Source organism: Euprymna scolopes, chromosome 2 (genome assembly GCF_053919585.1).
Source record: "Euprymna scolopes isolate OS-2025 chromosome 2, ASM5391958v1, whole genome shotgun sequence".
NCBI classification, from domain to species: domain Eukaryota; kingdom Metazoa; phylum Mollusca; class Cephalopoda; order Sepiida; family Sepiolidae; genus Euprymna; species Euprymna scolopes.
In genome coordinates this window covers 126,516,320-126,534,745 of record NC_136483.1, presented here as the reverse complement: position 1 = coordinate 126,534,745, position 18,426 = coordinate 126,516,320, and the positions used below count along the sequence as shown (strand labels likewise).

At 36.8% G+C, this 18,426-nt stretch overlaps 1 protein-coding gene across 1 annotated transcript in view; it reads left to right on the top strand.

Moving 5' to 3' along the window:
• LOC145295977 (rab GDP dissociation inhibitor alpha-like) overlaps positions 1-18,426 on the top strand; it is a 171,077-nt gene that overhangs the window by 54,218 nt on the left and 98,433 nt on the right. Inside the window, exons 3-4 of the mRNA XM_080141916.1 lie at positions 698-794; positions 915-1,049. Coding sequence (XP_079998042.1) covers positions 698-794; positions 915-1,049 — 232 coding nt within the window. The remainder of the gene's footprint in view (positions 1-697; positions 795-914; positions 1,050-18,426) is intronic.

Here is an 18,426-nt window from a genome sequence, read left to right as displayed (position 1 = left end):
AGTGTTTTAGAAATATCAATTGATTTTATTGAAAAAATAAATGTCTGCAACTTTATAAGTGTAACCAGAAAATTAGTTTCTTTGTTTTTGTTTTATTATTATATTTATCTCTTAACTTTTTATTGGTTCAAATTGACTATGTATTTATTCCAAAACATGTTTGTTACCTGTGAATGTTAGGCTGAGTTTATTTAAATAATAAACTCTCAGCTAGTGTTCATAGGCAGTCATGAAAATTTCATCAAGTAATAAGAACCTTCAAATTTCTGTACTTTGTACGTAGATCATTTAGAGTTTTATCAAAAAGAGTATTTCTTGATGTGCTATAAAAAAGAGATAAAAAGCTGTGTGAAGTGTAGTGCTGTTTATTTTACTGGCTGCAGTACCATTGAAAGCTGCAACAAGAACAGTTGGATGTTCCATATCCTTGGGAGAAAGTGTTTGCTATAAGGTTAACCACGTCTCTTTCCAGTCCCACAACAAAAATATGAACGCATCAGTCGGAGGACCATATAGTTTCTGGCTTTTAATTTACAATGATACCAGAGAGGCAGTATAGTTTTTTCAAAGATTGTTGTACATCAGATTTGAATTTCAGTTTCCTCAACTGTGTGATCTACCTTTTGAATTCATCTAAAGATTCTTTAATCAAAATTAATTTAATTCATAAATATAAAAATTTTTATTCATTTTCCAGTTATATACAAAATTCCAAATGGGTACACCCCCAGAGGATCTTGGCCGTGGAAGAGATTGGAATGTGGATCTTATTCCCAAATTTCTGATGGCAAATGGTATGTCATTTAATCTATGTGTTGAAAAAATGTGCAGAAAGAATATTTTTCTATCATATCAAAAATTGTATAGTATTTTAATATTCATTATTTAATATTGTTTGTACATTATTATTCTAGGCCAGTTGGTGAAAACTTTGATCAGAACTGGTGTGACGAGATATTTAGAGTTCAAATCTGTGGAAGGTAGTTTTGTGTACAAAGGAGGCAAGATACACAAAGTACCTGCTGATGAAAAGGAAGCTCTAGGATCATGTAAGTATTTTCAAGATGAAAATCAATTTTAAAAACATTAATCTAAAATTTTAATTTCTTAAAAGCAACGAGGGGACAACCCATGTACAATGTGCCCAGAAATGTAAAAAAAATTGGTTTATAAAGTTCAGCAGATATATTTAAAGCTATTTTTTTTTAAATTTAGACTATGAATCAGGCAATAAAAGGTATAAAGCATAATTTTTAAGTATTCCATGACATATGGAAATTATGAACTTTTAGGGACCTGTTCTGGAATGGCCCTGTTGGTGGATTTTTAGAATATACCAAGGTCCTTTAATGGGGGCCATTTGTTGGCTGTGGGTTGCAGTCCTAACACCTTAGGACGTGATCCTGGTGGTTGTGCAGACTAAGACCTAGGTGCATATGTCTCGGTACTACAACACACCACTTCAGCCCTTTGATTAGACGGGCAGTTGGAGAGGCCTGATCCGATCAATTGGCCAGTCACGTCAAGCCCTAACACTTACACTTAAAAATGGCAACTACTATACATAAGAATAAAATTCAAAGGCACTACATCTTTTTACTTTTGCTACCAAAATAGGTAAATCAAGTTTTAGAAGGCGGTGGCAAGTTCATGGAATCCCCATTTAAGTTTAGGCATTGATAGAGTGAGGAAATTTATTTATAGTGATTTTGGCTAGTAACATGTCAAGTTGATTTTTTCTTTTTAGATAATTGTTATTTTATCAACGTCAATGAAAAGAGACATGCTTAAAACCGTTTGAATTATGCAAATACCATCAGTAGTTCAAAAGTTATGAGAGTTTTAAGTGCCAAAATTGACACATTTCCGTGGACATTTTTCTTTAGAAAAAACGGGCTAAATTACGGACCTCAACATTTCAAGAAATTCGGTAATGTCACCATCATTTATTTATTTTTCAAGTTATTCTCTTGAAACTTGGCAGTCTTATGTAAAATTGTGTGCTCTTTTTGATTTTGCAGTCAAATCTGATGTACCTCTTTACCATAAGCCATGAATTATAAATTCAGATGTACAAATTTCAATTTTTTTTAAAACTGGCGCATAGTATCATACAGTGGGTGTCTATGAACAAAACTAAGTATTATAGTGTTATTTAAATATAGCTTTATTGAGAATAGGCATTTTCCTGCCTCCTCACTAAAGAAGAGCTTAATCTTGGGTGTAGCTATTGAATGCCTAAAGAGCATTCATGGCCGGTATTTACTCGTGGTGGGACGATTAATCGGAATCGTTAATTGTAAGAATTGTGTATTTTGGGGGGAATCGAAATCGCATCGTTAAAAAATACCTTAGTTTTACGATTCTCTTATATTTTTAAGTTGAACTATTTGTTTGAAGTGAGATTAATGCTGTCAAAAATATATGATAAAAACGTCATAGAACTTTTCATAACCTATTTAATGATATACAAGAATTTTATTAACTACTTCAAAGGTAATCTTTATTTATCGTAATGAGTTTTCTTATTCCGTCACATACATAGGCGCTGTCTGTCTGTTTCGAAACTTCGAGGCTCATGATTAGTTATTTGTTTGCACTGTTGCAAAACTTTAGGGGCCGCAAAGTAACATTGTTTTCATTTATGAGCAAAGTTTATTTATGTATACAACAGCCTAACTATGTCAAGTCCATGAAAAAGTTGATGAATACTTAACCCTTGGAGAAAAAAGATTTTACAGTGCTCTCATTACGAGTAAATCATGTTAAAAAGCAGCAGTTTTTCCAATTGGGGACATTAAAAAGTGTGTGTGTGTGGAGGGGTCTTATCTTTTGGCAAGTTCTTTTTTTTTTTTTGTTTACCAACACTGTCATTAGTAAACGAATGAAAAATGTCTTGTCAACTTTTATATTTTTTCAAACTAAAACAAGTAAAGTCAACTTATTTAAACAAAAGGTTTAATAGAACAATGCGGTAAGTGAATTTAATTTTTTCTTTTAGAAATTTACATTTCATTAAAATATTCTGCGAATGAAGCAATTAAACATTTCTTTTGGAAACGAAAACAAAAAAATTTGAAAAATTTATTAAAAAGGAAAACTTTTTTCTTTTTTTTTTTTCTTTTTTTTTTTTTTTTTAAATCCTTTGAACCCTAACTTAGCAAACTAACTAGTCACTCAGAGCCGTTCAACTAAAGGACTGTAGGGGCTTGGTCGATATTCACCGATGCCTCGTATCAGTCGTGATGTGAGCATAGTTTCCCAACCCCTAACAAAAAATCTGGTGCTACCAGATCAGGCTGTCTATTGGCTTCCTGAGACGAAATGCTCCTACATTGATTTTCTGTTTTTATTTTCTATTCTCTTTTGTAAAACTTAATTATGTTCTGCAAAAACAAAAACAACAACCCTCTCCTTTCCTTTTCCTTCCCTACTTACCAACCCCGTCGCCCCCCCCTTTTTTGCCCTGTTGGTAGAGCACTAGAATAAGCCAACTGCCCCCCTGCAGAAGGTAAAAATCCCTCAATGGGGCAACCAGTTAGCCGTGGGTTGTTACCCGTAATGCCTTAGGATGTGAAACAATAAAATAACAACCAACACATATATATTAACGTTTAACAAATCCTACCTAAGGAAATAAAAATTGGCTACTTAAATGTAAAAGTAGACCAATATATCCCAGCCCCATTAAGATGTTTCCATTGCCAAAAATATGGACATCATAAAGAAGCCTGTAAAGGAATAAAAATGTGGAAAATGCGGCAACAAAGAGCCTGACCACACCGAAGAAAAATGCATAAATGAGGTTAAATGCGCTAACTGCAAAGAAGATCACCTGGTCTTCTCTAAAATATACAAAACATATAAAAAAGAAAGAGAAATTATAGAAGTAAAGTACAAAAGAAACACAACCTTTCCAGAAGCCAGAAAAATAGTTGAGACGTACATGAAAGACGACACATATGCTGAGACAACAAAAAAGACAACTAAACCATACCAACATAATGAAATACATGATCAATATAGGGAGCTGATAAACAAACTGATTACATTAAATATTAAAGAAGGGCCAGAATTTCAAAATAGCCTAAAAGAAAAATACTCAAATCTGGGAAACAAAATAGAAATAACAAATCCAAACAAAAATAATATTCCATCCACAACAGAACCATTAAAAAAATTATCACAGAAACCAAGAAAACAACCATCAGAAATTAATAAAAAGCAATGATAAAACAGCAAATAAAGAACGTTCCAGAAAAGAAGAAAGCCAAACAATAGACACTCAAAATAGATTCCAAATTCTAGAAAAAATGGAAACCGAAAACACCCTAGATAAAAAAAAAGAAACCAAACACAAGTAATGAAGAGGGAAAAAATGAACAAGAAGCCAAAACGGCAACATCTCAAGCAAAATCCAGATCGACGTCCAGATCCAAACAAAAAAAAAGAAAAAACCCAGCAAAACACTTCACCAAAGACACAAACTCCAACAAAAGATAAATCCTCTACTTCTAAAGAGATGGAAATAAAGGAAAACTAAACAGCCTCATGGATAGAAATAAAACAACAAATTATCCAATGGAATTGTCGTGGAATAAGATCTAACTATAATGAACTTCTTATACTTATCTCACTCTTCAACCCAGCTATTGTTTGCTTACAAGAAACCTTCCTACAAAACAATAACCATTTCAAAGCACCAAACTATGAACAATACAACTATTTCCATAACACGGGCCTTCATGCTAATGGAGGCACCTCAATTCTTGTAAGGAATAACACACCTCAAAGCAATTTCTCTGTCAAAACAAATCTCCAAGCAATTACAACTCAAGTCACATTACACAAAACAATCACAATCTGCTCAATATACCTCCCTCCTCATGAACTAATAAATGAAAATGAACTAGAAAATTTGATAAACCAACTACCTTCACCATTCATTCTTCTAGGAGACTGTAACTGCCACAGTACGTTATGAGGATACGAAGTCACAAATTCAAAAGGAAACAAAATTGAACAATTAATTAACAAAAATAACTTGTGCCTTCTCAATCAAAAAAATCCCACATACTTAAATCCAACAAACAGATCAACTAGTGCCATTGATCTATCAAGCTTCTTGGATTATACATGGAGCACTTACGAAGAACCCTGTGGAAGTGATCACTTCCCTTATAACTGGGCCGAATTTAAAGAACTTTGTTCACTAAAATTAACAGAACATCAAATCCAAACAATAGAAGAATTCATGGAAGTACTCATAATAATAGCCAAAAAATGCATACCCAAAAATTCTCCTCCTGGAAAAAAAAACAAACCATGGTTCAATCCAGAATGTAAAACGGTCATTAGACAGAGAAAGGCAGCCTTAAGAAAATTTAAAAAATAACCCACAACGAACAACTTAATAGAATACAAACACCAAAGAGCTAAAACTCGAAAAACAAAGAATGCAAAAGATCCTGCTGGCAACAATTTGTCAACAAAATCAACATCACCAGTAAACCCAAAACCGTCTGGGAAATGATTAGGAAAATAACTGGAAAATATAATATGAATCCAATCAAAAACACCTTCTCACAAATAAACAGAAAATAACTAATAAAAAAGATATTGCTAACACACTAGCTAAAACCTTTGCCGGAAACTCCTCATCAAAACACTACAATAGACAATTCCAAATACTGAAGAAAAGTACAAAATAAACTTTAACTCCAAAAACCAAGAGCCTTACAATGAAATCTTCTCACTTAATGAACTAGAAACCGCCATAGAAAAATCCCATAACTCAGCTGTAGGACCAGATGAAGTGTACTACACCTTCCTTAAAGAAATTCCACCCGAATCACTAAAACTCCTTCTCAAAATTTATAATAAAATATGGGAAACAAAAGATTTCCCAACTTCATGGAAAAATGCAACAATAATACCAATACTCAAACTGGGAAAAGATACATCAAACCCAGAAAACTACAGACCAATAGCTCTCACAAGCTGCCTATGCAAAACGTTCGAAAGAATAATTAACTACTGTCTTATATGGTATCTAGATGACAACAAAATAATTTCTGAAATCCAGTGTGGATACCAAAAAAATCGAGGATGTATAGACCACATCACTAACCTCGAAAATTATATCAGAGAAGCTTTTATCAATAAGGAACACGTAACATGTTTTTTTCGATCTTGAGAAAGCATATGAAACTACCTGGAAACACGGTATCATAAAAGATCTCCACAACATCGGACTAAGAGGCAGATTACCTGAATTCATAAAAAACTTCCTTACAGACAGATCTTTCCAAGTTTGCATAGACTCAACTTTATCAGACCCACAAAATCAAGGAGTGCCCCAAGGCAGCATATTATCAACAACTATCTTTAACATAAAAATCAATAACATTATAAAAGAACTCTCTCCTGATATACATAGCTCCTTATATGTAGATGACTGCTCAATCAGCTACAGATCTAAATACACTCACACTATTGAAAGAAAACTACAACATAACAAATAAAATTAATAAATGGGCAACTAAAAATGGTTTCAAATTCTCCAAAACTAAAACAAAATGCATCCATTTCTGTAACCAACGCAAACTCCACCCTGACCCAACCTTACAGATTGAAGGCGAAAAAATTCCAGTCGTAAATGAACACCAGCACCTGGGAATCATTTTTGACAAAAAACTAAATTTCATTCCACACATCAAAACCAAATGTAATAAAGCATTATAACTCCTACGAGTCATTGCCCATACAGATTGGGGAGCTGACAAGAACACACTACTCAAACTTAATTAGATCAAAAATAGATTATAGTAGCTTCATATATCAATCCACCAGAAAGTCATATCTAAAAACACAATATGCCACTCCGGACTAAGACTAGCACTAGGAGCATTTCCAACCTCCCCTGTAGAAAGCCTGTATGCAGAAGCACATGAAACTCCTCCAATGCTCAGAAATCAAAACCTTGGTCTAAAATACTTCACAAAACTTACAGCCAACCCCACAAACCCAGCACACAATAGCACTTTAAATCCAAACCGTAAACACCTTTTCGACCAAAAAGAAAACGTAATCAAAACCTTGGACTTGGAATAAAATCGATTTCCAAAGAAGCAAGTCTACCCATAACTAAAATTCATGAAACTGTCCTACTCAAAACCCCTCCCTGGAAAATCGTATCCCCTAACATCGACTTAAGTTTAAGTAAATATGAAAAGAAACATACTCACCCAATAACTTATCATGATGATCTCGATAAAATCAAAGAAAAGTATCCAGACCACACACACATCTATACAGATGGGTCTAAACAAAATAACGCAACAGCCAGTGCAGCAATACTCAATAAATCAATCAAAAAAACAATCAAACCTCCAAACCAAAAGAAACCTCAATCTTCAGTCCTGAAATACATGCTCTAATCCTAGCTATCAAATTCGCCTCCAATAACAAAAAAAAAACAAATTTATAATCCTTTCAGACTCCAATCTACTCTAAAAGCGATTAAAAAAAAAAAAAATAAAAAGATGGACAACCCCCTAATCGCAAAATTACTCCAAAAATTAACTGAACCAAACAGTAAAAAAGAAATCATTTTCTGCTGGATACCGAGCCATTCCGGTATTAAAGGTAATGAATTAGCAGATTCTGCAGCAAAAAACGCCTTAAATCTCTCAATCGATGCAAATTTTAAAATTCCATACATAGATTTAAAAAGACGTATCAACGCATATACAACAGAGAAATGGCAAACCTACTGGAATGAACACCCTAACAACAAACCTCACGAAATCATGCCAAAAATAAAAAAAACAAGAAATACAAAACTAAACAGAAAAGAAGTCAAACTAACAAGAATAAAAATAGGTCATACTCACTTAACCCACTCATATCTCCTAAAAAAAGAAAGCCAACCCATCTGTATACCTTGTCAAACACCACTCACAATCAAACACATATTAATTGAATGTACTGATTTTGTAACCGTAAGAAATCGATTCTACAAAGAAAACAATATTAAAGAGTTATTTGATAAAAACAATCCCCACACCATACTCTCATATCTTAAAAAAATTGGCCTTTATAAAATTTTTTAAAAAGAACCCTTTATACAACAGTCCTGGATATGACCTAAAACTGTATCCGATGGTGAGGCCCCAGCTTGCGGGCCTTGGGGAGAGTGGAGCCACCCTTTAATTGCCATTGCTCCCAGGTCCGCTCTGACCCGGAGTGGTAGTACCTGTTAGGGTCCCAACTTTGGGTTAAATAGAATCTGACTTAAAAAAAAAATATTCCATTAAAAATCGTTCCTCAAAATAACTAGATTAGATATTAAATAACCTGAAAAAGGTTGATAAAAAAAAAATTGAAAAAAAAGGTTGTCAGAAATATAATTAAGGCAGAGGCGATTTCGAAAGTTCACTAAATGACTTTTAGAAATAAACAATTACCAAAAATTTACTTTTTTTTATATAGAAATAAAGAGATAAATTAACACATTAAATAAGAATAAACATTAAAGGACGATAAGTATATAATTAAAATAAATATAGAAATAAACCCATTTATTAAGATTTAAAAAAATAACATTATTGTTAAAAATATTTTCAAAAAGTCAAATAGGAATAATTTGAGCCGATTGAATATGAAAGGTTAAAAATTTAATCAAAAATTTAGTTATTTTGAAATTTCATTTAGAAATAAGAATATTCTAGAAAGTAGAATAAAAAATCATTTAGCGATTGAAGCTGCAAAAAAATGTTAAATTTTCAAGAGTTATCAAAGATAAAGAGAAAATAAAACAAAAAAAATGAATATCAAAAGACAAAACATGTTACTCCCCTTGAAATTTGTATTTTTGTTGAATTAATCATGACTTTTTCTTTATATTAATATATAAAATAACTTCTGAAATTGTTATTAATTTCATGGTGCATGTTTAATTCATGTTTAAAATATTTGTTTTGACTTTTATCTTCAATGCAAGAAATTTTACAAAAAAAAATCATATCGTTTTCGAAATTCCCTTAATTGTATTTCCACTTTTCGCTGTACCAAATTTTTTCACTACACAGAAACTTTCAATTATATAATGGTTTATTTCAAAACGGGAATCGTTAATCAACATTTTCCTAGAATCGGTAAAAATTTAGGAATCATCCCAGCACTAGTATTTACTACTCCTCTCAAAGAAAAAAAAATTGAGTAGAGATGAATTAATCTCAGAAATAAATCAAAGAAAATTTTTCATATAGTTTTTGGATTTCTGTAAAAGATGGAAATTCCCATAGTCGACCAGAACTTATGAATTTTGGGACCAGTCCAATTTTCAATTTTGTAAATCCTCTCTATCTGGCCCAAAATATACCCCTATTTTCTGAGATGCAACCATAAATCGTACTCTACATGAATCCTTGATGTAGCTTTCACAGTACCAGGAATCCTGATAAACAACAACTATATATTCACCAGTTGATGGTAATTTTTGTCATTTCTATTCTGTTATATTACTGAAAATTCAATTATGTAAACAAAGAAATAAAACAGTAATTTTTTACCTTGTTTCCACCTTAACATTTAAAATAATTACTTCTATAGGTTTTAGAATATGCTGAAAATGAATATCGCATTTAAATTTTCTGCAAATTAAGCCATGTCATTTCTTATGTTACTGCTGGTGGCCATCTTGGTACACGTGAGCACAACCCCGAGAAACTATGCGCAAACGCGCATACCAAGATGGCCACCAGCAATAACATAAAAAATGACATTGCTTAATATCCAGAAAGCTACTTATTTGCGGAATATTTAAATGCGATATTTGTTTTCAGCATATCCATACACCTTAAAAGGTAGTCATTTTAAAAAAAATGTTAAGGTGGAAACAAGGTAAAAATTTAAAAAATGTATCACAATGAAATTCTTTACTGAACCACCTAATTATTATTATTTAGATATCCTCAGTTAAGAAAAAACAGGGTTTTTTTTGTTTTTTTTTTACAGATTTGACAAATGATCTTGAAAGTTTCACGATATATTTTATTTAATTGTTAGGTGAAAGTACAGAATAGTTAACAAAACACCCTTCCTTCGCTATGTTGAGAATGGATTTCTAAATGTTATTATTTCAGCGTGGTGGTCCAAGTGCACAAGTATGTTTTATGTTATATATTTGTTTTTTTACAACTAAAAAACACAATTCTACCTTGAGTACAATTAAGAAGTAAATACAATAACAGAAACGCATGTACTTAGTACATTTTGTTTTTTAATGTTTTTAGTACATGTGTCAAAAGTATTGTTTGTGAAATCAAATTTGACAAACTTGAAAATAATTTTTTTAAAAATTGACAAACTCAATAAAGTTTTCTATTTTTAAGAAAATACAAACTCATTAATATGCTGACTGCAGGCTGGTCAGCGCATGGCGAGCTGTTTTATCTTTAAGCGGATTTGAATTTCTATAAAAGATAACATTTTAAAGAAATTTCCACACAATAATTATCAAATATTTACATATACATGAAAATAATTCTAAAACTATTATCTATATGAAAATGGATGATATATACCGATTTATCTTATCAATTTTGAAATATTCTTTGTCAACTTTGCTCGGTTGTAACTTTGCTTCCTGTGGTCGTAAAAATATTAATCAAAGTCCAGTGGAGATGGACTTCTATGCTTATATAGCATGTAAAATTTCAGCCATATCCAATCAAATTTAACCCCACATGTTTATCCAAATGTAACGTATGAAATGTAAACATTGAAAAAAGAAATTGAAATGCAAAGTCCTCGTCCACACTTATCAATGCAAAGTCCTCGTCCACACTTATCAATGCAAAGTCCTCGTCCACACTTATCAATGCAAAGTCCTCGTCCACACTTATCAATGCAAAGTCCTCGTCCACACTTATCAATGCAAAGTCCTCGTCCACACTTATCAATGCAAAGTCCTCGTCCACACTTATCAATGCAAAGTCCTCGTCCACACTTATCAATGCAAAGTCCTCGTCCACACTTATCAATGCAAAGTCCTCGTCCACACTTATCAATGCAAAGTCCTCGTCCACACTTATCAATGCAAAGTCCTCGTCCACACTTATCAATGCAAAGTCCTCGTCCACACTTATCAATGCAAAGTCCTCGTCCACACTTATCAATGCAAAGTCCTCGTCCACACTTATCAATGCAAAGTCCTCGTCCACACTTATCAATGCAAAGTCCTCGTCCACACTTATCAATGCAAAGTCCTCGTCCACACTTATCAATGCAAAGTCCTCGTCCACACTTATCAATGCAAAGTCCTCGTCCACACTTATCAATGCAAAGTCCTCGTCCACACTTATCAATGCAAAGTCCTCGTCCACACTTATCAATGCAAAGTCCTCGTCCACACTTATCAATGCAAAGTCCTCGTCCACACTTATCAATGCAAAGTCCTCGTCCACACTTATCAATGCAAAGTCCTCGTCCACACTTATCAATGCAAAGTCCTCGTCCACACTTATCAATGCCCAGTTTAAAATATGCAAAACCTCTAAAAAGAGAAAAAGAAATCACGGAAGTAAAATACAAAAAATGTACTCTTCCCAGAAGCAAGGAAAATTGACACACAGACATCACACAAAAATGAAACCCAACTAACCAAACATTCTCAAGACTTACTCAACAAATTAGTCTCTGAACTTAAACATTTAATTGAAACCTTAAAAACGAATCAAAAAGAAACTAACAAGAACCAAATACCAACATCCAGTTAAATGATCTAAACCAAAAACAAATTCCGAAGAGCAAAATAGATTCTGATTAAAATAGAAATAACACAACAAATCCCCTTTTATAACAGAGATAACATATTAGAAATTGATAACTTTTAAGGATAAAGCTTCTACAATAAAGCAATCCCTTCAATCCTTCACAAAAATACAAACACAAAATCAAGCAACAATAACACATACAAAGAACAAAGATACTACAAAACACCTCGTTTTGACAAGCTTCTGGGCTTGACCGTTACTCCTGATCGTAAATGGAACACGTACATCAAATCTGTTGCCAAGGCCGCTGGAAAAATGGTAGGATCTTTCTATCGATCCAGTATATATCTCACTGCTGATGCAATTCTCTATCTATATAAGAGCCAGGTACATCCAAGGATGGAATACTGTTGCCAGATCTGGGCAGGAGCTGCTAGAAAGTCCTTGCCTTGATAGAGTTCAAAATAGACTTCGTAGCCTTGTAGGAGATGTCTTTTTCTCTTCCCTGCAACCTCTATCTCACAGAAGAGATGTTGCAAGTTTGTCTCTGATGTATCGTTATTTTCATGGAAAGTGTTCAACTGAGCTTCAGTCTATGGTCCCCCCTCGCCAAACTTTCACAAGAAACACTTGTCTAGCTGAAAACACTATCAATAATTTCCCCCACTCTTTATCTGTGCCTAAACCTAAACGTAGATTCCATGAACAAAGCTTCTTTCTTAGAACTGCACACCTGTTGAATTGTCTTCCGTTTTCCTGCTTTGCGGCTGACTACAATATGGTTGTGTTCAAGTCTGACGTAAACAAGTTCTTGATGAGCCGTTCTATATAAGTTAACAAATTTACCAAATTGATTACTATATTGTCCAATTTCTACTGTACACTCTTTAACCCTTATCCTTGAGTGGCCTCTTGGCCTTGATAATGTGATGCCTGTGTCAAAAAAAAATACTTCAAAAACAATCAATCCCACAAAATCCAAACCACAGTCTAATTATGTCTAATAATAGATATGTTGAACATAAAATCCAACAAATCAAGAACCCAACTTAAAGAAACGAAAGATATGGAAATTGAAATCAAACCTACCAGTTAAAATTATACCTATGGTGATTGCAACGTCTTGTCAGACGAATGCTACTTCCTCAGACACTTAAAATCCATGAGCCTAAAAATGACTTTTTTTAGTCCTACCGGTGAATTCACACGCTCAAGCAGGCATGACACTGAAGACGATCATTGAGATCAATTATTACACGCTTCCAGCATTTCAAGTCTTCATGTGTCACAACTTTTCCATCGCCACAGGACCATTTTTATAGACAAATGCCTGACGGAGTATCTATACACAGATGATGCTACAGTCTTAGCTTTGTACAACAGCAAAGTCTCTCTCTCGGTTCAAAATGTTGAGATCCAGCAACAAGCAAGAGCAAGATAGCCAGCAACAAATTAAACTGCAGACCAGCTTAATGTGGGTACTGTCTCCCGCTTTATGGTTTTTTAAATCAGAGATTTGCTTCTAGAAAGATTGCCTTCACCACGGCTTACGGGAGCCCTCTCCACCCCAACACACATACATACATGGTGCTAGTTGGCCGTTGACCCGAAAAGGGGTTCATTCGCCCTTTGGAAGGTCTTGTTTTTAATTCTTCAGAGAGATTAGCCACCCTCCTCACCAAACAAGTCTGGTGGGGAAATCAGTTTAGTCGCCGGTGACCCAACCATGAGGCAGGTAGTACTGGGTTGCATGGTACCAGTAGCATATGACATGATCTGACACACATATACATACATACACACATGTGTGTGTATAACAAATTAAATCGTCTCTTTCTTTCAAAACCCCTCTTCTAATTAGACAAAAAAGAAATTAAAATTAAACTACCAACCATGGGTCAAATAATAATCCAATGAAACTGTCGTGGTTTGAAAATGAATATGAATGAACTACTTCTACTAACACAAGAACACCCAACAATAATCTGTCTTCAAAAAATCTTTTGAAACTAGAGGACAGCATTAATATTAAGAACTACCAAATATTTAATTTACACTCATAAATCCGATGGCAGGAGGAGGATCAATTCTAATCAAAAATGATACTCCACAGTAAAATAAACATAACCAACATTTAAGCAATTACCATTAACACCACTCTGCATTACTGCATGTGACTGTATCCCTTCAAATTGATGACCTGGATAAAAATGAATTGAAAAACTGATCGACCAATTACCTGAATATTTCATCTCATTAGGTGCCTTCAATAGCCACAATATCCTATGGAAGATGTAAACACACTAATAAAAAGAGCAAAACCATAGATTATTTATGAAAACAATATATGCTTCCTTAATGATGGTACACCTACACACATCAACCCAGTTAGCGGAAATGTGACCCATTAATATATATGGACTAACTGCATGTACGTATTGCAGTGATTATTTTCCAATCGATTGAAAGCCTAAAAACCTCCCTGATTAAATAAGACCATTCAAAGAAAAATGTAGGAATGGATTGAATCACATAGAAACAAACAATGACACAGAATACTTCATAGTTTCTCTAATAGAAATACCCTCCAAAAAAACTGCATTATAAAACCCCAACACTTAAAAGATACAGCAGACCGTGGATTAACACCAAATGTTGGGAAGCTGTCAAATTGCAAAAAACAGCTCTAAAGAAATTCCAGAACGGCCCAAAATTTCAAATCTGATCAAATATAAATTTAGCAGAACTAAAGTTAACAAAGGCAGCTAAAAAATAATACTGAAAAAATTGTCAGCAAATTGAATTCCTCCTTGGAACCGAGAGAAATGTGTAGTACTTACCAACAAAACAAACGCCCACGTGTTTGTGCCTTGTGTAGGCATGCGCGACAACAAAACTTGGGTTTTTATAAGCGGAAGTCTCGAGGTTATCAGGAATCTCCGGGCGCATGCACAAGAGGAGGGATTGAGAGAGTGGTATAAAAGGCAGGTCGAGTGAGAAGGTTGTTGTTGTTGTCATTGGACGTTACAGTGACGCGTGCGTTAGCAGTTGATTAAGAAGTTGTTGTTTTTTTTTGTTTTTTTTGTCAAGTCGTGCACCTCGGTGAAGGTGAAGGTCATAAGCTATTTCGGCGATTTCGTTTTGTCTCTTTTCCTGGACAACTATGGCTGGGGCAAAGTTTGATTTAAAACTGATACCTGAATTCGACGGATCCACTTCTGTTGTCGACTGGGTCGAAAGGGTTGAGCTGACCTGCAACCTCTGAAGCAAAGGGGATGCATACCGTGATTCCCCCAAGATTGGCTGGAGGCGCCCTGAGTGTGTATCAGCAACTTAGTGCCGTGGAGAAGGCTGATGTTACCTCTATAAAAAAATGCTTTATACAAGGCATTTGCCATGGATACCTGCACGGTCTACGAAACATTTGCCTCTAAGAAGTTCATGCCAGGAGAAACCGTGGACGTCTTCTTCGCGGATCTGAAGAAATTTGCAGTTCTATTTGGCAATGGAGTGTCAGAGCAGACACTGACGTATGCGTTTGTGGCCGGCCTTCCCACCCATGTTAAGCAACTGTTGAGGGCTTCCACCAGCGTATCTGTAATGCCCATGGAACATTTGTTGGAACGCGCTCGAGCCATTATCAGAGATGAGGAGGACCTGAGGGAACCGGTTGTAATGATGGCGCAGGCAGCCAAGACTAATGCTGAAAAGAGTCCCAGTTTGAGACCCACGACCAATGGGAGATGTTTCTGCTGCGGCCACTCTGTATTTCGCAAGAAGTTGTACTAACAAGGGGCAGGGGCGCCAGCGCTGTTTCCAATGTGGTAGTTATGGACATTTATCTAAAAATTGTGCGGGAAATGCATCAGGGGGCAGGACGTCAGCGCCGCCCTGTTTCCCGGACAAGATTTAATTGAGGCGCAACCGACAATAAATGTGTACGTGGACCAAGTGCCTTGTTCAGCTCTTCTCGACTCCGGATGCTCACACACCATCATGAGTGCCAAGTTGTGTTGAAACTGGACAAAGCAGAACATCAAAGTAACCACAATAGGTGGCAATACGCAAGCTTGCTGTGGAGCCGGAACTGTCAAAGTCCACACAGACTCTGGTGTGGCCGCAGACATTAATGTGCTAGTGATGCGAGGGGATTTGCTGGGACGATGTACTGTTGGGATATGATACTATTAAGGCACTGGGGGGAGTTGTTATCGGAAGAGATGGGACTGTGAGGTTTTTGGAAACCCCAGTGTGTGCTGCAGTTCACATTGATCGGCCTGATTTTAAGGTGGACTACGACCATCACCAAAAAGCATGGACTGCGTCGTGGAAGTGGACAGAAGGAAGGGCGCCAACCGAACTCAAGAATAACATTGCAGAGTATTGATACCCGACAAGGCCCGTAATGAATACGAGAAGGAGCTTGAGGCATGGATCCAGGATGGATGGCTGATCCCCTACCCCAACAAGCTGGGACCACCCAAGGGTCTGATTCCCTTAATGGCAGTAGTCCACCATAACAAATCAAAAGTTTGTCGGGTGCTGGACTATCGTGAACTCAATAGATACATTGAGACGTATACTGCCGATGCTGACGTGTGTGCCAGCAAGCTGAGAGAATGTCGCCAGAAGGACTCCAATGTCTCTATAGTAGACTTGCGGAAGGCTTATTTGCAGGTGCGAGTGGATGAGACATTGTGGCCGTTCCAGACAGTGTGGTTCCGGGGTCAGAGATACTGCCTTACTCGACTTGGCTTTGGGCTGAATGTGGCACCGCAAATCATGAAGACCATTGTAAATGCAGTGTTGTTCCAGGAAAAGACCACTGAGGACGCAACATCGGCCTATACTGACGATGTGTACGTCAATGAAGATATACAATCTGCGTCGCACGTCAGAAAAGTTAGCTCAATTCGGGTTGGAGTGCAAGGATCCCAAACGTCTGAGGGATGGAGCACGGGTATTAGGATTGAACGTCTGCGGGAAAGACGGTACCTTACGATGGAGGCGTGGCAGTGAGATTCCAAACATCCCTGATGTTATTACGCGGCGGACTATTTTTTCCTTGTGTGGGAAACTTATTGGTCACTTACCAGCGTGTGGCTGGCTCCGAGCAGCTGTGGGCGTCATCAAACGTAGGGAAAGTTTAGTAACTACAGGTTGGGATGATGTATCTGATGATGCTTTTCTAACTCTGATGACGACAGAAACTCTAGAGAGAGTTGACAAGGAGGACCCTGCCCGTGGAGAATGGTGTGTCGATGGGGGACACTGTGAATGTGTGGGTTGATGCTAGTTCTTTGGCATTGGCAGTGTTATTGGAGCAACGTGGAAACATAATTGAAGACACGTGCTGGCTGCGACCTGTGAATGATGCTCAACACATCAACCTGGCGAAACTGGATGCTGTTGTGAAGGGTTTAAATCTGGCACTGCAATGGCAGTCAAAGAAGTTGCACTTGTACACGGATTCTCTCTGCATCTACCACTGGGTGTCCGACACTCTTTTGGGACGAACGAGAGTCCGCACTAAGGCAGCCAGTGAGATGTTAATGGTATGAAGACAGGCGTGGAGTTCACTGCTCAATCTTTCAGTCTATCGATCCTGCACCTGAGCAATGGCAGAAGGGGCGATTGGAGGTTGAGCATGTATGGCAACGAGTAGTGATGGATAATACCCATTACAGTGGTAAGCCCTTTCTAACCTTTATCGACTGTGAACCCGCTCGTTTTGCGGTATGGCGGCAAATGACCAGGCAGGACTCAGCAAATGTTGTCTGCCAACTGTCATCTATCTTTTCTGAGCGAGGTGCGCCGGAAGAGATATTGACAGACAACGATGCTGCTTTTTGTAGCCACCAAGTTCGGCAGTTGTTGAATGAGTGGGTGTCCGACTAAGACTGCGATGTGCTCATGTGCCATCAGGGAATGGCATTGCTGAGAGGAGCCATCGCAGCATCAAGAGAATTGCTGCCAGAAAGCAATGCACCATTACGGAGGCCACGTATTTGTATAGCATCACACCAAAGGATGGAAAGACACTAACAACAGCACCGGCCAATGCCATACACACATACCATGTTAGGATAAAGGGCATTGACACTGTCCAGCCAATCGACAAGGAGAGTCATGACAAATACAAGGTAGGGGATCCAGTTTGGGTAAGACCCCCTAGAAACCGGTGCACCACCAAGTTCAAGCAAGGACGAATATCTGGAATGGTCAGCCGGCAGTTGGTCCTTGTTGATGGAACCCCACGCCATGTGCGCGATCTTCGCCCAGCTAGTGAAGTACATCCCACAACTACAGAGAGCGATGAATCATCAGATGATGAGCTGCTGATAAGTGAGGTCACCGAGCAAGAGAGTGGTAGTTGTAGTTCGTCTGATCAGGCAGGATCAGAACCACAACCACAACCAGCAGAACCAGAACCTGAATCCGAGATTGTAAATACCACCCTTCGCAGAAGCCAGCGAACTAAGAGGCCATCCCCGGAGTGCACTCTATGTGATCATCAGATCAGGGGGGAGTGTAGTACTTACCAATAAAACAAACGCCCACGTGTTTGTGCCTTGTGTAGGCATGCGCGACATGAAACTTGGGTTTTTATAAGCGGAAGTCTCGAGGTTGTCAGGAATCTCCAGGC